We start from the raw sequence: 19,303 nt of genomic DNA, 5'->3' as shown, positions 1-19,303 counted from the left end.
TGTTTCTACTTAATATCTATCTGGTGGTTAGAAACGGGGTGGGGCAGGGGTGGTGGGGGTATGAACTCCGTAGGAGACTAATTAAGAGGAGCTGGAGGTCTTTGCTGTTCTGCAAGGTAAGAACAACACAGAGTGAGGGAGGAATGTCGTAGTACTAAACTAATGGGTCAAATCCTGCTCGTGACAGAACTTGTCTACTCGAACAAACAGAAACTCCTTCACGTTTAAGATCTTCTGCCTGGGGTTGGAGAGATGGCTCAGCTTAGTGGTTAAGAGCACTGACTGTTCTCTCAGAAGACCTGGGGTTTGAGTCCCAGCATCCACATGGAGGCTCGCGGCTCTAACTCCAGTCCCAGGGACTCTGATGCCCTCTCTGGCCTCCAAGGGCACCAGGCATGCAAGTGACACACTGACATCCATGCAGGCAAACTGTCCACTCATATGTAAGAAAAGTATCTGTCCGTTAAGCGTCCTTATAAATGTTGTTGTAAACGGCAAAAACACGTCCTTCCTGGCTATGAAGCCGCGGGGCCACGTGCAAGTTATAAAGGGAAAAACTGAATAGGTCAACTACGTTTTATAGCTCAAGTAAATAGCAGTTTATATTTTGCTTTATTAGATTTTCATATATTTAAAGACAGATCTGTCACCTTCACTTCCCTGAGGATGCACATGCCTCATTTAATCTCATTCTTCCTGGAAGGGGAGAAAAGCCAAGATCTGGGGCTGGTGCTGTCCTTTAGCCACACTGCCCTTGCGTGGCACAGGCAAGGCTCTGAGTTCAATCCTCATTACGGTTTGAAAAAAGAAAACTGAACCGCGGCTAAGGTCACATGACATGCCCGGCATCCGGACTCCTGGCTATTCAGTCAAAGAACATGCAGAAGGAAGACAGGAGGAGGTGGAAACGCGGGCTGAGGAGTAACTCACGCAACTGAAGAAGCATGGCGTGAATGACCACGCACTCCGCAGCCTCCGTCTCCAAGCATCCTCATGAATTCACGCCGGGGTCAAAGTCCTGAAGGATAGCCACGCCCCTCGTGGGTTGCTGGGCCAAGGCGCCTGTTAGGTCTGCGGAATCCTTCAGCCCTGACTGTCGGAGGAAACTGGCGCAAGCCGCGTGCTGACCCGCACAGGCCAGATGCAGGGCTAAAGGGAGACACGGGTGATCGACGCTGAGAACATGCTCTGCACTCGGAAACAAATGTTGGATTATTCGGTTCTACACAGCTTACGTCTGTGCACTCTGGGCGTGTGTGTGTGTGTGTGTGTGTGTGTGTGTGTGTGTGTGTGTACCTGCCGCAGTACCTGTGGAGAGAGGAGTGAGAGGACAACATGCAGGAACTGCCTCTCTCCCACCGTGCAGGCCCTGGCGGATCAAATGCAGGCTACCAGGCTCGGCTGCAAGTGCTTTCACTGACTGTGTCCTCTTGCCAGCTCTCCAGTTACACACATTTCACATCGCCATACCCACCCATGGTGGCCCATGTTGGACTGCAGTTTTTTTTTTCCTTTTCTTTTTTCTTTTTCTTTTTTTTTTTTCCAAAGCTGGGGACCGAACCCAGGGCCTTGCACTTGCTAGGCAAGCGCTTTACCACTGAGCTAAATCCCCAACCCCTGGATTGCAGTTTTAACCTGACTGGGTTACAATTTTTACTAAAGAAAACAAACCTGCTGAGTGTGGTGGTACACGCCTTTGATCCCGGCAAATGGGAGGCAGATTTCAGTGAGCTCTGGGTGTCTACCTATTTTATGTACTGAGTTCCAGGACAGCCAGAGCTACATAGAGAAAATCTGTCTCAACAACCAAAAAAACAAACAAACAAACAAACAAAAAACCAAAAAAAAACAAAAAACAAAAAACAAAAAAATAAATCAGAAAATCTAAGATGCTTTCCCAGTTAGTGGCGAGCAGGAGGAGACGGTTTCTCCCTAGGTTCACTCTTGGGTGCTATTTAATCATGGTTTTAACGGGAGATAAAAGCTCCTTAATATTTTGCTGAATTACCATGACTTAGTGTTAAAACTCTGTTGACCAATCTTTCTACTCCATGTGCAGAAATCAGCACTAAAAGGTCCGGGCATGCTAAGAGTCCAAAGGCTTTCTGGTCTCTGGGAGCAGGTCCCAATGCCTGCTCTAACTAGCAGCAGCTATCCTGTATGCCCTGCAAGTGAGATCGGTCGTCTGTGAGTCTCTGCAGCCTGATCCCATTGAACCGGGAAGATGGTCCTTGGCTGGAAGAATCATGCTAATTGAGCGCTTTCTTCTAACATCAGCTATAAAGGATCAGCTCTGCACAGCGGTGGGGATGCAGCTCAAGGCTAGATCATGTCTACTGGCCCTGGGCTTGGTCCCTAGTACACATAGAAAGAAAAACACTGGGACTCTATCTCTCTTTTTTTTTTTTTTTTTGGTTCTTTTTTTGGAGCTGGGGACGAACCCAGGGCCTTGTGCTTGCTCGGCAAGCGCTCTACCACTTAGCTAAATCCCCAACCCCGGACTCTATCTCTTTAAATCTATTTAAAGTCCTCATAGAGGAGGTAGGAAATGCTTTCACCTTACGCACATTGTTATGGCTTCAAATAACAGTCTCAGGGGTTGGAGAGAGGCCTCAGCAGTGAAGAATACTTGCTGCCCTTAGAGAGGACCTGAGTTCAGTTCCCGGCACCTCCAGTTCTAACCGGTGCCTTCTTCTGGCCTCGGGGCATCTGCACGTATGTGGCACTTGTTCATAAAAAATACGTCTGGGTTCGGTCCCCAGCTCCGAAAAAAAAAAGAACCAAAAAAAAAAAAAATACGTGCACGTAAGAATAAATAAATAAATCTGGAGGTAAAAAAATCCACAGAAACCAACCAACCACAGTCGCAGGATGGTGGTTAGTGTTCCCCACCACGGTCACGATGCCAAATATTTGTGGTAGCCTTTAGTTCTGGCATTGAGGCCAGCCAGGTCTACATAGGTTCTTTTTTTGAGATCTCGTCTCAGAAACAAAGAATAAGGGAGAGAGGGTTCAATAGTTAAGAGCATTGGCTGCTCTTTTAGAGGACCCAGGGGTCGAATTCCCTGCAACCTCATGGTAATTAACAACATTCTGGAACCAGTTCAAAGTAACCCAGCACCCTCTTCTGGCCTCCACAGGCACCAGGCGTGCACACAGTACACTTATATACATGCAGGCAAAGCACCAACACACACACACACACACACACACACACACACACACACACACACACACACACACTAACATTTTCAACACCAAAAAGGCAAAACCAAAAATCATGACATCAATACCAACAGCTCTAATAGTATTTACAAATGAAAAGCTATTTTAAGGAAGAGACTTTTTTTTTCAGGGGTAGGGACTGAATGTAGGGCTGTGTGTAATTTGGGTGTGTAGCCCACATCAGTGCTTCAAAGGGAAACGTCCATGAATCATCTGTATTCCTACCTGAGCGATTTCGTTCATCTGTGGAGTTGATGTCGGCACCCAAGGACAACAGAGTTTGAACTGTGCTCGTCTGTCCTTCCTGAGTATTGAAACAAGTTCATTACCACTGTGACGAGGACAAAGCCAAAGCTTTAAAGACATCCTCTAGCACGTACCGGGAACTCTTCCTGACACAGCCACTGCGAATGCTCAGTCTTCCTGTTTTAAGGAAGGTTTATATCCCCCGTGATTCTAGCATGAATCACTCGACAATGGTAACGCTCAGTTGTCAGGGTGGATCATACAACTGAATTTCCATCAAGGTCAGCAGAACAAAACCTTGTGGTTTATAGGGAAATCACAATTCCAAAATTTCCCGATCATATGAACTTTTTGTTTAAAACTGTAAAGGCAGAGGGGAGTTGAAAGACTGAGGCTCTCAGAAGAGAGATCCTACTACACACAGAGCCACTCACACAGTAACTCATACGCACCGTCGCGCCTGTCAGTGGGAGACTAAAACAAGATTTCTAGAGGAAATGTTAGCTTTTCTTCCCATGTTTATATGATGGCACTCAGGCCATTCAGGGACCTATCCCTTGTATTCAGAAGTGTGTGTGTGTGTGTGTGTGTGGGGGGGGGTTGTTGGTCAGAAAGTGTGTGCCTTTGCTTCTAAATAAAGGCACATAACTTCTCAATAGTGTATAGTAAGCAAGGTTCTAAAAAAATAGCTTTTTCTCTAGGAAAATATTTATGCACATCCTTAATGTTTTATACATTGGAGAGATCAATAGATGCAATTCCTTTGTGTCACTTAAAGAGATTTTTAACTTCTGAACTCAATACAAGAAAGACCTACAGATTGCATATAACGAATCTTTGCTTGTTTGTAAATTCTTAGCAAATTATTTTACTTTCACGTGTGTGTGTGTGTGTGTGTGAGAGAGAGAGAGAGAGAGAGAGAGAGATGTGTCTGTTGAGGCTAGAAGATCTAAAATATCTAAAGAAATAAAGGAATAAGCAAAACTACTTGTGTTTTCCAAGGATATTTCCAAGCTATGCTAACATGGCTGAACTGAGTTATACCACGAAGGTCGTGACATCACAGACTCCCCTGGAGCTGGGGTTACAGACAGTTGTGATTTGCCTGCTGTGGGTGCTGGGAACAAGAGCAGCAAGCACCATGACCACTGGGCTCTCTCCCCAGCCTCCTACTCACTTATTTTTAATAGTTTCGGCATGGCTATACTGACGTGGAATTTTGCAGTTTGCAAATGCTTAGAGACAACTGAGAAAGCCTCCATCACCCTTCAACATCTTTATGGTTTTAAATAACATTATTCCTGGAAACAAGAGGGGGAAGGGTACATAAAGCCCAAGCATGAGATAGATTTAAGAGTTCCCTTGGGAGGCAGAGGCAGACAGGATCTCTGCGTCCAGTATGGTCTACAGAGTGGTTCCTGAACCACCAGGGCTACAGAGAGAAACCCTGTATTGAAAAGCAAGCAAGCAGACAAACATGCAAACAAAAAAGTTATCTCTCTTTTAAAATGTTTTATTTATTCAGTATACAGTATTTTACATGCACGTATGCCAGCACACCAGAAAAGAGTACCGTGGGCTACCATGTGGTTGTTGGGAATTGAACTCAAGACCTCTGGAAGAACAGATACTGCTTTTAACCTCTGAGCCATTTCTCCAGCCCCTATCTCTCCATTTTTTTTTTTCTAAAATAAAAAAAGTCAGGTTTCTATTTGAAAACATAAGGGCTGGAGAGATGGCTCAGTGGTTAAGAGAACTGACTGTTCTTCCAGAGGTCCTGAGTTCAAATCCCAGCAACCACATGGTGGCTCACAGCCATCTGTAATGAGATCTGATGCCCTCTTCTGCTGTGTCTGAAGACAGCTACAGTGTACTTATACTTATAAATAAATAAATCTTTAAAAAAAAAGGGGGGTTGGGGATTTAGCTCAGTGGTAGAGCGCTTGCCTAGCAAGCGCAAGGCCCTGGGTTCGGTCCCCAGCTCCAAAAAAAAAAGAAAAAAAAAAAAAAAAAGAAAAGATAAAAGACTTGGAATCACCAACATCTCAGGAATGTAGAATACACACGGAGCCAAAGATGCCAGGACTACAGAGCTGTCCGTCACTGGAGCAAAGCAAGCCTAAAGGAGTGCTGACGGGAGAAGCAACTGACCTTCGCTGCATAAAGAAGTGCTGTGAGCTGGCTTGACTTCGCTCTCACATCGACATCAATGCCAAGACCGCACACCAGGAATCGGATGGCTTCATCCTGCCCAGTGACAGCTGCTCGGTGTAGAGCCTGGGCCCCCAGACTATCTGTAGCTGAAGAGCAAGCCTAGTAGGTAGGAAAGAGGAGCAGTGTCAAATGCAGAGGAATCTGGGCCCATGGTCTGTCCTGTAGATGTTTTGGGGAAGCTTAGCTTTCTCGGTGGTTCTTCTGGACAGAGCATATGATTTCTGCCTGATTAGCAAAGGACTTGAAGTTTGTTGCTATTACTATTAAAGGACAACATTTACTTAATCCTTAGTTCCTTAACTGCATTCTGTATGTTGGACTATTGGATTCTCCCTGGAACATGTCCAGGGTCCTGAGCGTGCTATGCTATGCTATGTCAGCACTTTACTTTGAGCCCCAAACCCAGCGTCACTTAACCCTTGTAGGAGCCTTCTGAAGAAAGTACATTTTGTCACCATCTTAGAGATGGGAACAGTAATGCACTGATATGTACAAAGGCCAAAGGTCCTCCCACTAGGGAAACTCAGAGGAGCCAGAATTTGAAGCCAGCAGATGAATGATGACATATTGTTTATTCCCCAGATCTAAAACTTCTACAGAAGAAATAAAGGAATAAGCAAAGCCCCTTTATACCTCGTGGTTTTCAAGGAGCAGCTTGGCTATGCTGACATGGCCGCACTGAATTGCATCCATGAAGGGTGTGACACCACAGTTGTCTCTACAGTCTGGTTCATAGTGACATCTATAGCCAAATCCAGAAAATGGCAGAGCTGTGAATAATCACCACTTCAAACCCAAGAGAGGTGACATGATAGTCTACGGGCGGGCTGTGTGCCTCACTGATAATCCGTGACAGCCTCTGAACCGAGCTCTAGGACTTGGGGGACTTCCCTCTTTAAGCCCTACCATGTCTGTGAGACCCTTCCTTTTGTCAGCTGCTCAGCTGCTGCTTCTGTAGTCACCCTGAGTACTGTCTTTCTCTTTTCTCTCCCAACCCATTACATACATAATGTAATTAATTCTGAATCCAGGCTAGTTACAACTCCTCCCCCTCTCTGCTTTCACACTCATGCACAAGTCTACTGACAACAGCCTCCTGACATTCTTCTCATCACTACCTTCTCCTCATGATCCCCACCCCCGTCCATCCCTCCATCCTTCTGCCCTCGCCCCCTGGAACAACCATAGACATCCTGCTGTGCAGTCCAGCCTGGCCTGGGATTCATGCTTTTCTTGCCTCAGTCTCTGGAGGGCTAGAATTACAGATGTGCAACACTGCATGCAGCTTTTTAATTCTGGGGTTCCGTGGGACTATTATTTACCCACAGTCGTCCTCATTGGCCTACGAAGGCCACTGGAGGGGAGCTATGCTTAGCTCATTACCCAGACCTAACCCACAAAGGCGCTCGAGGAGTGTTTCTTCAGTGAAGAGTATTTACAAATGTGCAGAAAGGCAGAGCTGTGGCTCTAGGTGTTTGGCACATGCTTTTAGGACGCAGGGACGCTCTTTGCTTTGACCGAGTTATCTTTCCCACTTCGGACCTCACGCCAGCACGCGTAGGTTACAAAGCCCCCATTTGTACCTGGCCCATCTTGTCTCTGCTTATCTGAACTCTTTGCTTTGATCTCTCACAGAGATGGAACTACTCCGCTTGTCCCAAGGTAGAATTTTTATGCTTCCCCCAAACCTGTTCCTCTTCCAGTGTTCAACATCTCAGCAAGTAGCACAGGCCCCACACTGTAAGTCACCCCTGGTGTTCCCTTGCCTCTCCTCTATCTATTTTTGATGGTGCTGGGGATGGAATTCAAGGCCTTAAATATGCCAAGCAAGCACTCTCCCAGTGAGCTACCTCCCCAGGCCCTCTCAGATCCCACTATCAAATTATTCAGCTTTTGTTACTGATTCGACTTCTAAGAGAAACCCTCAACCCACCTCTTCTTCATTGCCTTAGTCACTGTTCTACTGCTGTAAAGGTAACTCTTTATGAAAAAAAAACCATTTAGTTTGGAGCTGGCTTACGGTTTCAGAGGCTTGACCCGTTATCATCGCAGAGCATGGTGGCATACAGGCAGGCACTTGGGCAGTAGCTGAGAGTTATATCCTGATCCATTGACAAAGAGAGCCTAGGCTTGGCATGGGCTTTCAAAACCTCAAAACCCACTCCCCAGTGATGCAATTCCTCCAGCAGGGCCGCTAATCTTAATCCTTCTAATCCTTTCAAATAGCGCTACTCCCTGGTGGCTAAGCATTCAAATATATGGGGCCATTCTTATCGGAACCACCACACTATTCTATTCTCATCTCTTCAACCCTGCTACCACTATTACTTTCCTGTTTCACTCTGTCAACCTAAGAGACAATCTCACAGAAACCTGTTCCTATCCCAGGTCCATTTACATTTTATAACCAGGTGATCCCAGAAAACTGATTTCTCACAACCCTTGGCTTAAAAACCATTCAACAAAGGGCTAGGAGAGAGAGCTCAGAGGTGATAGTATTGTTCTCCCAGAGGACTGGGGTTTGAGTCCTTCTGACACCCTCTTCTGGCCTCCACAGGCACCCGGCATGCACGCGAGCTAAACATTCATACACAGAAAATGAAAATAAGTAAATCTAAAAAACAAAGCAAAAGAGGAAAACCCAACCTTTCAACAAGGTTGGGCATGGTGGTGCATACCTTTAATATCAGAAATCTCAAAACCAACCAACTCAACTTCTCAATGTTACCTCACATGCTTGGAATAAGATGCAAACTTTTCACAATGGTCCACAGCATCCGTATTCTCTGTTTAGACTTCAGCATACTGTGAACCATTCCAGTCTCTCAAACGCATTCTACTTTTTCTGGGTGCAAACAGCTTCCTGGCTCCTCACGTGCAGCTGTTGTTCTCAGGTGAACAGCTTTTGTTTGGCTGGTGCTGAGACATTTACTTTTTCAGGGTCTTTATTAATATATACTTTATTATTATATACTTCATTAATGTATCTTACCACATGCTCCTATGGGGACAATGAACTCCCTGCAATGCTCGTTGGTACGTAGGCCTTGCCGTTTGCGGACTCTGAGCTCTCTGTAAAAGGAGGACTAGCTCCTTGTCATACCTGAGAGATACTTTCCGCCAACTTCCCGTTTTGTGCTTACCTCTCAAGAAGCTCCTGGACTGCTTCGAAACAGCCGTGCATTGCTGGGGGGGGGGGTGAAGAATGGAGACAATTGGAACATTTTAGCACGTACTTGAAACTTTGACAGGGGAGGCAGCACATTGTCTAAACACTGACTGAGCATGTGCAAAACCCTGGGTTTTCTCCCAGCACAATGAGGAAATAATTAAAAACAAGCACAATTCGTATTCCCCTAACTTGTTCTGCCCATCATTTCTTTTAACTTTGCTGTTTTTATTCTATTTTCTGTACGTAACTATTTTGCCTACACGTTTGTAGGTGTGTCACATGTATGAATCCTACCCACAGAGGTCAGAGGAGGGTGACGGATCCCTTGAAGCTTGGGATCTAGACATGGGTTTGAGCCACCCCTTGAGTGTGGGGAACTGAACCCGGGTCCCCTGCTAGAGTGATAAGTGCTTTTAACCGCTGAGTCTTGTCCTCAGCCACGTCTGCCCTGGTTTTCTCACAGAGGCAAACCTAAAGCAGGTACAATTGCTGTCCCAACAAGGAAAAATTCAACTAAATATATGGTAGAGAATGATGGTTTCACTTTACACGCCTGGTATTTCATCTCTAGGAGCCCTTGCACGGCAAACTTTTAATTTTAAACTTATTATTTCCTCCCTTTAGCACTGTGAGGTTCAAAGGGCAGTGTGGTCTCCCGCCAGAAAACTGCAAAAAACATTTTGACTGTAATCTACTTTATAGGACTCTATGAAAATTATCCAGAAAGTTACTCCTCCTATTGAAGATGCCTACACTCAACAGGAACGATTCTGACTCTCTGCCCTCCGTTTCCTTTATTTTGGTGATAAGTTGCTGACTGGTTCTCCAAGGGAATCTCGTGTGTGTGTGTGTGTGTGTGTGTGTGTGTGTGTGTGGTGGGGGTGGGGTGATAGGAGAGCTGGCTAAGTAATTTATGAACTGTGTGGAGGATTTTTTTCCTACTTATTCAAAAAGTTTCAAAAAGAATTTCTTGATCCCTGAGGGTCAGCTGTGGCTGGAGAACCACTGGCTGCTTGCTTTTTTTTTTTTTTTTTTTCTAAAGATTTATTCATTTATTATATATGAGTACACTGTAGCTGTTGTCAGACACACCAGAAGAGGGCATCCGATCCCATTACAGAGGGCTGCGAGCCACCATGTGGGTGCTGGGAATTGAACTCAGGACCTCTAGAAGAGCAGTCAGTGCTCTTAACCGCTGAGCCATCTCTCCAGCCCACGCTGGTTGCTTGTTATGCAGACTGTCTCAGGGATTGGTCTAGAGAAGTAAGAGCTCAGGATTCTGAGTCAATGAACTGCCTCTTACACTAATTAGTTCCCAAGTTTCTCTCTTTGGGAGGTGGGGTATTAGGAGTTATGACACAGGGTCCCCCAACATTGCCCTGCTGGCCTTAATCCTGCTGCCTCAGCTCCCCGAGTGCAAAAATTACAGGCATGCACTATGCCGCCTGTGACTGCCTGTGATTAGACTCGTGAGACTATTACCCACACATTCCACTCTAATTTTGCTTTTCCCTAGGACTCGACAGCATGGTATCATTACCACTATTAAAAGCTAAAGAGGACATTTGCCCCAATACAGGCCAAGACCCAGGGTCACGGACTTTAGAAGGAACAGAGCAGATTACCATATGACTAACCAGGAAGGGTAAGACAGATACCCAGGAAAACTGGACTGACATAAGGACCTATTAGCCGCAGGTTTTGTCACTTTAGAAACTTTTGGTTTGCCAAGAGGGCACAAGATGTCCTGCTGCCTTGACTTCTGTTTTCCCAAATCCTCCACTCCCCTGCAGGTGGCTTGAACTACAAACTGGAGACAGTGCTTGGGCAGAGCCAGCTGCAGACTACAGAGCTTGCAGGGTGTACCTGCAGTGTGTAAAGGAGTTCTTCTGATTTTGCTCTCTGTTTTCCAAACGTCTGGGCAGACAGTGAGCAAGTACCGGAGGATCACAGGGTCGCCTTCCCTGCTGGCAATGTGGAAACTGTTCCAGCCATCCTTGTTCTTCAGGAGTGGGTTGGCACCGTGTTCTACAAGGTCCTGGATCACCTCAAGGTTCTTCCTTGTGCAAGCCATCATCAGAGGAGTCCTAAGGCCAACCAGGAATGGAAAGGAGCTGAGGTATTTGTCTTCACATTATGGATGTCTTTGGTACAGGGGGAAATCCTAGAGGAGTCTGGTGGGGGGCGTGGCGGGAAAACACCTTAGATGGTCGGTCTCTGACTTCTCTGAGGACCACGGAGGAATAACAAGGGGAAACTGATTCTGAATGTACATACACAGTAGTAGGTTGTCCTAGAAGGTTGTCTGAGAGGCAAAGTCCATTTATGAACCAAGCAGAAGACTGATAAAAATCCACAGATAACCCTCAAGATATAACGGAACTACATCTTTACAAAAGACACACTTTCAATTATATGGTTCTCTCATGTCCTTAATGTGCTGAGGTCAAACTTAAGAAGCTCACGGATGCTAGGAGGGTGCACCGCCTCTGATCTATGTCCCAGCCCGTATGTTGTGACAGACTTGAAATAACTTAAAGGCAGGAACTTCATGAGCCTAAAGAAGTTTACAGCCTCTCAGGAACGAGACACGGAACTAAAAATAAGAGATGCCAATGTAGCAAGAAATGAAATTGTTTTGTGTGGTGGAGGAGTATCCACCAACATTCTTTTTTTTTTTCTTTTCTTTTTTTTCGGAGCTGGGGACCGAACCCAGGGCCTTGCGCTTACTAGGCAAGCGCTCTACCACTGAGCTAAATCCCCAACCCATCCACCAACATTCTTGCTGGTGGCTCTGAAAGGCTCTTCGTGACAAAAAATATTCGGTGCATGGCCAACTGAATTTTGTCAACAGTACTTATTTGCACTGTGGCCATGCAAATTAAAATACTGTAATCGTGAATAGGTAATTTAGCGAAATGTCTTCAGAAAAAAAAAAAACGCATCTTGGGCACACTAGCAGCCGTTACACTCCACTTGATTACATTTCAACATACTCTTTCAACGGGAAGGGATTGTCTCAACTGAAGAATCAAACACACAAGAAAAGAAGGTCGGGAAGAGGATTAGAAGCTGAGAAGATTATACATCTAACGAACACACTGAAACATACATGAAAATCTGCGATTCTTCAGGGAGTGTCGATATAGCTGTTCTGGACCCTAGGCTGGGCACCTACCAGTCCGCCTTCTTCAAGGAGTCCACCACTGCACCTCGGCCCAGGAGGTAGCGCACGCAGTCCCGGTGGCCCATTGAGGCAGCTTCATGCAGAGGCCGCTTGTAGTCTCGGTTGGCGGCCTCGATGTCCATACTCCAAGCCTCCACTAGGTACGCTAGGATGTCCTGGCGCCCGTGGCGTGATGCGAAGTGGAGAAGGGTGTCCCCAGCTGGCCCTTGGCTGCCTCGGAACATCTCTGGATCCCAGCAACCTCCGGCTACCTCCAGCTCTTCCCGCAGGGCGCGCAGCTGGCCCTCCTGCACCAGCCTGCAGAGACGCTTCGGATCCCCAGGAGGAGCCATCGCCCTGGACCAGGGTGGACAAAAGTAAGAGGAAGACCCACGTCCAGTCTTCCTAGATGCAGACCCGTGCTATGATAGGTTGGGAGAAGCTTAGAGAAGGTTGGCACTTGCGCTTCCGCTTCCTGCACGTGACGGTTTCCCTAGACTCTCCGCCCCGCCCCCCAGCCGGATCTGTCCGCCAGCTTCTTTTTTATGCCTCTTGCCCTGGTTTGGAAGTCACAATTTCCATTGTAGAATGGCGTCTCCTCAGGCGACAACATGCACACTCGTAGGTCACTTTGGTTACCGCGCTCCAAACATGCCGACTAGCCAGGGTGGGGCCTCGGGCAGCTTGGGGTAAGGAGGTGCACCTGACATCCTGGAGCTGTCCCTTGTACCCAAGTGATCTAGGGACGGAAGACCTATCAGAATGGAGTGTGTCGGCGTACCGCGATGCCCTGAAATGGGGCAGAAGGGCTTTGCAGCCTGACATCGCACCCCAGATGTGGTCTGCTCTCCACCATACAGCCTATGGGGATGTTTGCTGGCCTGCTCCGGTGGTAGCTGCACAGGCAGCCGAGCTGCAGTGTGGCCAGCTCTCCGCAGCCGGGCGCACCCTGCCCACCACCCTGGAGCATAGCTGGCCCACGTCTGCTGCAAGGATGTCTGCAGGGCTGCACAGCCGCATCCTTCGGCTGACCCAGCTCCCAACAGCAAGGGTTTCTGGGGCCTCTCAGAGCCCGGCCGTGTCCTTGTGCTCCGCCCGATCCTCACTCAATCCACAGCCGACCCCAGCCCCCTCCCCACCCGCTGCTGCCTCCTCAGCCCCCGCGGGAACCAAGGGAGCTCGAAGGAACTCTGGGAAAGTTTCCTTCGCCTCCTCCGCGGTAGCGGAAGCAAGACGGGGCGTGGCTCAAGAAACTGAGCCACGCCCCTTCCCGCTTCGCGTGCGGATTGGCATTAGAGTCTGTCTCTCCGCGCGACCCTTCCAGTTCGGAGTTCCCATTGGTTCACGTGTCCGTCCGTCGTCTCCGGTTGGAGGTTGAGTCTTGGCAGCGAAGAGGCGGAGCTCGCGGAGGAAGTCTGCAGTCGTCTCTGCTCGCTGTCTGGGCCGAAGGAGGGGCTTGCTGGTCGGGGAAAGGCTGGATGTCCAGCGGCGTCGGCCGGGTGGTGTCGGCGGCGGGGACCAGGGCCGGGCCGCCATAGTGCGTGAGACCGTGGATTTGGAGTGGGGTGCGAGCCGGGCAAACTTCATATTGTGGGGGCCCCGCGCAGGGGTCTTGGCCTCGGGGGGTGGGGCCCTAGCTGAGGGTGGGTGTAGGAGCTGGCCGCGCCCGCGGTGGTCAGGAGTGGGCCTGCAGGAGGAGGCCGGAAGCTCTCTGCAGACCCGCATCCCTTAGCCGCTCCCTGAGGCGCCGGAAGGGGCAGCACCTGAGAAGAAATAGCCTTAGCTGCTGGCAAACCTGGCTTGTCTCCACTGTAATGTTTTTGACCTTGGGCGAGTCATTGTATGCTGCTCCTGACGTTTGTGTTTGCCTTGGTAGTCTCCCACCCCCTCACCTGAAAAGGTGATAGTGATTTAGGGGACGCGAGAAGGCCTGGGGGCGGCTTTTGGAGGGCTCTTTGAGATCCGAGCAACCTTTATTGGCTTCCTTTCGAAGAACTAGGCATTTAACCTGACGGTGTTTCTGTTTGGGGAGTAAAATGGAAGTCGCCACTGCCAGGCTGAAAACAATTTCTTTGCATTTGGCACTGTATTGTGGTTCACTGAGCGCCTGACATTGTCTATTCCATAAACGATCTATAGGTAGCATTCAGGTTTTAGAGGCGAGGGCATTGAGGCCTAATGAAGTTAGTGATTTTTTTTTTTAACCAGGTATTGGAAAGTTGAGGCGTCTGATAGTTTAAAACTTTTTGCTACTTTGTATGGTTTAAGTCTCAACGTTCGAGAGACTGAAGCAAGAGGGTCTCGAGTTCGAGGCTAGTCTGGGCTACCTACTTCTCCCTTAGAAATGATTTCACGTTTTCTTACTTTATATCTCTTAAGTTTCCCGTCCTTTAAACAAAACTGAGAATCCTGGTTCACAAGAGGATGAAGTTGGTTATTTAATTGGTATTCCAAATAAGATTCTGCCTCTCCTCTGCTTTATGAATTTACTTTGGTCTGTGTTTCCCTTTGAGAAACTATATATTTTCTGTGAATCTATATTTTCTGTGAACCTATAGCCCTAGTGATTTTTCTGGAGAGGGGTAGGTATTTATGTTTTAAATTTATGAATAGGGCTATTGCTTCTCTCACTGCCTATTTCTTCAGTGAAGGTCCTCGGAGTTTGAGGCCTTTACTGCCTCAATTGCCTTGTAACTGTCATTGGGATTGGGATTTTTCAATCTGACTTTTGTTGTGTTTCGTGGATCTTTGGTACTTGGGTGTCGCTGTTGAGGGATCAGTCCTTAACTGTTTTCTTGATTTGTGAATACATAAAACTATTTGAATTCTATTTTTTTTATCTTTTTTTAAAGATTTATCTTTTTATTTGCTTACTTATTTACTTATTATCTGTAAGTACACTGCAGCTGTCTTCAGACACACCAGAAGAGGGTGTCAGATCTCATTACAGATGGTTATGAGCTACCATGTGGTTGCTGGGATTTGAACTCAGGATCTTTGGTAGAGCAGTCAGTGCTCCTAACCACTGAGCCATCTCTCCAGCCCTGAATTCTAATTTCAAATGTGTTTCTAACACACACACACACACACACACACACACACACACACACACACACACACACACACGCTTCTTATATTTCTCTGTCCCCTCCCAGGCTGACTTTTAGACAAATGTAGCTTTTGTCTTTGCTGTTCTGGATTTGACAAAACTTCTACAAATTATCACCAAAGCCAGCTCTTACATTGTCAGAGCTGTCATTTACAAGCTCTTTGAAGACTCTTCTTAGGTTTCACAGAACTCCCTGGAGCTTTAACTGGGTATTCTACAGAACCTCTAAAAACAAAATAATCTGGACTTGGTGGCACACACTTGATCAGCCCAGCATTTAGTTAGCTTAAGACGCTACCTCAGCAAAGCAAGGCAGACCAGCCACCAACCAAAACATCAAAACCACAAGAAGAAACCCTGAAAAATTATTTCTAAAATGGAGACTTTAGGCCTTCCACTGTTTGAAAAGTGATGAAAGCAGCCATTTCTTCCTTTGCTTTCTAACATAGCTAATGCTGTCGGCTCTCTTCACGGTCCACAAGCAGAGTCAGTTGTCCTCCATTTTTCTTTGGTCTTCACACCTTGTGGATGCTCACGTGTCCTCACTACCCCACTTTTGCTCTCAGGCCTTCTTCAGTTCTTGTCTAGCTTGGTCCCACGACTTTCTGATTTGTTTTGCTGGCAATCTCCATGTCTGTCTAAACTTGGCTGTGTGATGGCCTTGCTTTTAAATGACAGCATGTTATTCTGAGTTGCCTGTGCAATAAAGGCCAATGTCTTTAGCAGTATGTAAGAGGACCCTTGTAGTCTCTGGCCCAAGTTCATTCTCCCGCCTTGTTATTTTTTCATTGCCCATGAGTTAGCTTTTTGTTGTGAAGAAATGGAACTTTTCTGTCACACATTTTGCCATTCCTTTGGCTTTTATTCATATAGGTTTTTTTGTTTGTTTTTTGTTTTTGTTTTTTTGTTTTGTTTTGTTTTGTTTTTGTGTGTGCCTAACTGAATCCCATTCATCATTTAAGGCTCATCTCTTTATGGAGATTCTTCTAACAGTCCTAATTATATTTACTACCGTAGGCCCTTATGTGTATATTTATGTAGCGCTTGGATTGCTGTATGTTTAGCAATTTGTGTTTGTTTTGGTAGCTGCCTTATGGTCAGGCTTACTTATTTTTGTATGCTCTCCAATGTCTAAAATAGCGTTAGCAACAAGGATACCATAAGGAAAGCCCTCATGGAGTTCATAGTAAATCTGGGATATGGTAGAAAAAAAGAAGAGGTTGAGGAATGAATAGATAAATAATAGAAAATAGAAATAAATATAATTTTCAAATACATAAAGATACATTGTGGACAGTATATAGTGATTTGTGTTCTGCTGTTCCTAACGAGGCACACAGAATGAGCAGCCTAGCCCTTCTGTCCTTGCAGTAATAATAAATGGGTGCTGAGCTTAAGGAAGTAGCCAGTGTTTCAGGGCATGAGGTGACCGCAAGAGATTGAGGCCGCTGGGCTGAGAAAACCGACTCAGTTGGTCAAGTGCTTGCCAGTCAGGTATGAGGACCTGCCTTGGATCCATTAAAAGCAAAAAACCCTGCAAGGCATGAGATTGCATGCCTTGTAATCTCAGCGCTGGGAGACAAGGCAGGTACCAGAGCTTACCGGCCAGCTAGTCTAACTGAATCAGGGGAGTGCTGGGTTTCAGCTAGAGAAATAGGACAGATTCTGAGAACTGACACCTGAGCTTGACCTGGCCTCCCGATTCATACACACCAGCATCCTTCCCCCACCCCAGTCCTCACAGCAAAGATTGGGCCACCTGATGTGGACCTTTGGGCTTAGAGAAGCAGGAAGTGGCTGCTAGGTTTACATGAATCCTGAATGACAGAAAGAGGAATGAGAACGGGGTGTCCACTCCTGTGTTTGGTGTTTGTTTGTTTTCCTAGAGTTAAATAGAGCAAAGTATTTAGAAGTTTTTCCCATTTTGAGTGTGTACAATAGACTGTATAGTGACATTTCTTTACAGTTAAGTGCTTCTGAATATTTGTTGTTAACTGTCTTTGGTTGTGACATAGAACAATGTTTTTAAAATTATAGAAGAATTCAACTTAAGGGTGTTTGTTTCGTTTTTAGTAAAGTTTTGCCTCCAAGCCGGCCCACAATCCCTGAGTACTGGGATTAGTTATATATCTTTATGATCCACTAATGTGAGATATTTTTTTCCAACCTCCTGTAAAATTTTTTAGACCTAGAAAGGGAGAATGTTAGAGTCAAAAACACACTAGGCCAAGCAGTCAGACAAGCCAAGTTCTTCTGTGGTATTATTAGTTAAAAAAATAAAACAAAGGTTGAAATTTATGTATGTGGACAGCAGAGTGTAGAGTGTGCAAATGCCTACAGGGGCAGAAGAATCATTGATCCCTGGAGCTGCCCACACATGGATGCTGGGAGCTGAATTCTAGTCATCTCCTTGGGCAGCAAGGGCTCGCACCACTGACCTCTCCTCCCAGCCCTTGGTGCTATTGCTTAAGAGCTGCATTGTGGCTTGAAGCAGGTCTTTTCTAAGCCCCAGTTTAACTGAACCATATTTTGCTGATGAACCGAGAACGTAGGGAAGGCACTGCAAACACTAAAGCAGGCTGTGGGCTGTAAGGAGCTTAAGGAGCTGTGAGATAGCTGAAGCCACCTCAGCCCAACTGTAGAAGGCAGTCCCATAGCTGTGCAGCTTTTCACTTAAGTAGCAGTTAGTTATGAGGTCATAAACAAAGGATGCTGGGTAGAAATGCATCCTTCACTTGTCTTCCCTACATACCTTACAGAAAACAGCCTCAGAGTGAAAACAAATTGTCATTATAAAAATAATTGCTTTTAATAATATAACACAACAAATATTAAGACAATAATCTATATAAAGCCTACTTTAGTAGACATTCATGAAAGCATTACAAGTGTCTCAGGAGTGTTGGATCACCACTAAGTACTTCCCAGCTTGAGTGGCAGCCTTAGAATTCTGGAATTGAGGGATAACACAGTTGGCCATATTTATTTGGATTCTCAGGCTCACTGGCTGTCACTGGACGTTTCGAATACCAGAGTCACAGTAATAATGGACTGTCACACAGTACCTCACCTGTCTACCTGTGCGTCTTCAAAGCCCATCTGTCAGAGAATTGTTTGGCGCTTGTAGGGAAGCTACAGGTGAGGTCGGGGGCACGTTATCTAATTAGCAAAGTTAAATTTGGGGTTTGGAGCAGCATTCTCTCCAGTGAGGAACCCTTGTACTAGGAAGTTGGCTTGCTTTTTTTGTTTGTTTGTTTGTTTTCTAAGAACAGTTATTTAATAATAATCAGCTTCTCCAGGAGTTCTAAGAAATTACTGTCTTCCTCTTGTCTATGTAGGTCTATAAACTCTAAGTTCTAGAGGATTTTTTAGCATGAATTCTATTTAATATAGAGGGACAAAGATTACTTGATGTCAATTTCAAGTAATCCTGAATCACTAGCATAACCTTTATTGTAATAACCAATACCTCCAAACATAGAAGGACCGAATGGTAGAACTTTATTTTTTTAAAATTGCATAACAATCTAAAAAGGTTCCAGGTGGCGGTAGCTCATGGGTGTTTGTGTGTGCACATGGGTGTTTGGTGGAGAAGGTTGTTTTTAAAGCAGCAATTTCAAGTACTCGGGCTGCTAGGAGAATTCTTCCCCAGGGTGTCCTTAGAACACATCATGGTCTAGAGTGTTCTATCAGCATCCACGGGAATCAGCTGCCTGTTTGACTTGGTGTGGGGAAAATGGGAGCACACAAGATACACATCCTTCTATGGACTCTGCATTGGTAAGGGCCCAGGCCCGGAGCAAGACCGATCGCAGCAGAACCAAGAAGTGCAGAGGGGCTGTGCTGAGGAGGAGGAATGATCAATAGCCTGTGCCACAGAACCCTCATTTTTAATAAAAAGTAAAAATGAGTCAAGGCAAATGAAGCCCAGCTGGCAGTTAGAGTCAAGAATTTCTGTTGAACAGCTAAGTAAATGTCTGCCATTGTAGTGCTGCGTGTGCTAAGCACTGGGGTAGATGATAGTGAGACGAGTCTCTGGGTTCAGTGACCAGTAGCAGAGGCTTTGTAATGAGTATAGTCCAAGGTAAGCTGACAAGGGTGTGGTCTCCACCGGAGGACTTGGAAGTCGGTCAGAGTGGGCTGGGATGCCTTAGGGCAGTGTTGTAGTTGT

General features: G+C 46.2%; 2 protein-coding genes across 5 annotated transcripts in view; one reads left to right on the top strand and one right to left on the bottom strand.

Moving 5' to 3' along the window:
- Positions 1-930: 930 nt before the first annotated feature.
- Positions 931-13,124, bottom strand: Ankrd16 (ankyrin repeat domain 16). Of its 2 annotated transcripts, XM_032884894.1 has the most exons (7): positions 12,036-13,124; positions 10,724-10,944; positions 8,829-8,871; positions 6,319-6,427; positions 5,623-5,784; positions 3,451-3,529; positions 931-1,149 (listed from the first exon to the last, which is right to left on the bottom strand). In XM_032884894.1, exons 1-7 carry the CDS (start codon positions 12,374-12,376, stop codon positions 992-994), a joined length of 1,113 nt encoding a protein of 370 aa, XP_032740785.1. In that variant the 5' UTR covers positions 12,377-13,124; the 3' UTR covers positions 931-991. The 2 variants fall into 2 exon arrangements, with proteins under 2 accessions (XP_032740785.1, XP_032740786.1); XM_032884895.1 differs by lacking the exon at positions 12,036-13,124 and having other exon boundaries at positions 10,798-10,888.
- Positions 13,125-13,430: 306 nt separating this feature from the next.
- Fbh1 (F-box DNA helicase 1) overlaps positions 13,431-19,303 on the top strand; it is a 39,135-nt gene continuing 33,262 nt past the window's right edge. For 2 of the 3 annotated variants that reach the window (XM_032919620.1, XM_032919621.1), the window contains exon 1: positions 13,431-13,560. In XM_032919620.1, coding sequence (XP_032775511.1) covers position 13,560 — 1 coding nt within the window. In that variant the 5' untranslated portion in view covers positions 13,431-13,559. Of the gene's footprint in view, positions 13,561-18,196; positions 18,271-19,303 lie in introns of those variants that run through there. The other variant, XM_032919623.1, reaches the window with a different exon arrangement.

This window comes from Rattus rattus, chromosome 14 (genome assembly GCF_011064425.1).
Source record: "Rattus rattus isolate New Zealand chromosome 14, Rrattus_CSIRO_v1, whole genome shotgun sequence".
Taxonomy (NCBI): Eukaryota; Metazoa; Chordata; class Mammalia; order Rodentia; family Muridae; genus Rattus; species Rattus rattus.
The sequence above is the reverse complement of the archived record's forward strand: the minus strand, read 5'-3'. Positions and strand labels throughout refer to the sequence as shown.

What these genes read in the sequence shown, in the direction of transcription:
- Ankrd16 (XM_032884894.1), bottom strand. Translation starts at nt 12,376, where the DNA reads ATGGCTCCTCCTGGGGATCCGAAGCGTCTCTGCAGGCTGGTGCAGGAG. An exon ending in GTCCAGGAGCTTCTTGAGAG is followed by an intron (nt 6,428 to 8,828) that starts GTAAGCACAAAA and finishes ATTTGGCTATAG; the next exon opens with ATGTCACTATGAACCAGACT. An exon ending in CACTTCTTTATGCAGCGAAG is followed by an intron (nt 3,530 to 5,622) that starts GTCAGTTGCTTC and finishes TTCAATACTCAG; the next exon opens with GAAGGACAGACGAGCACAGT.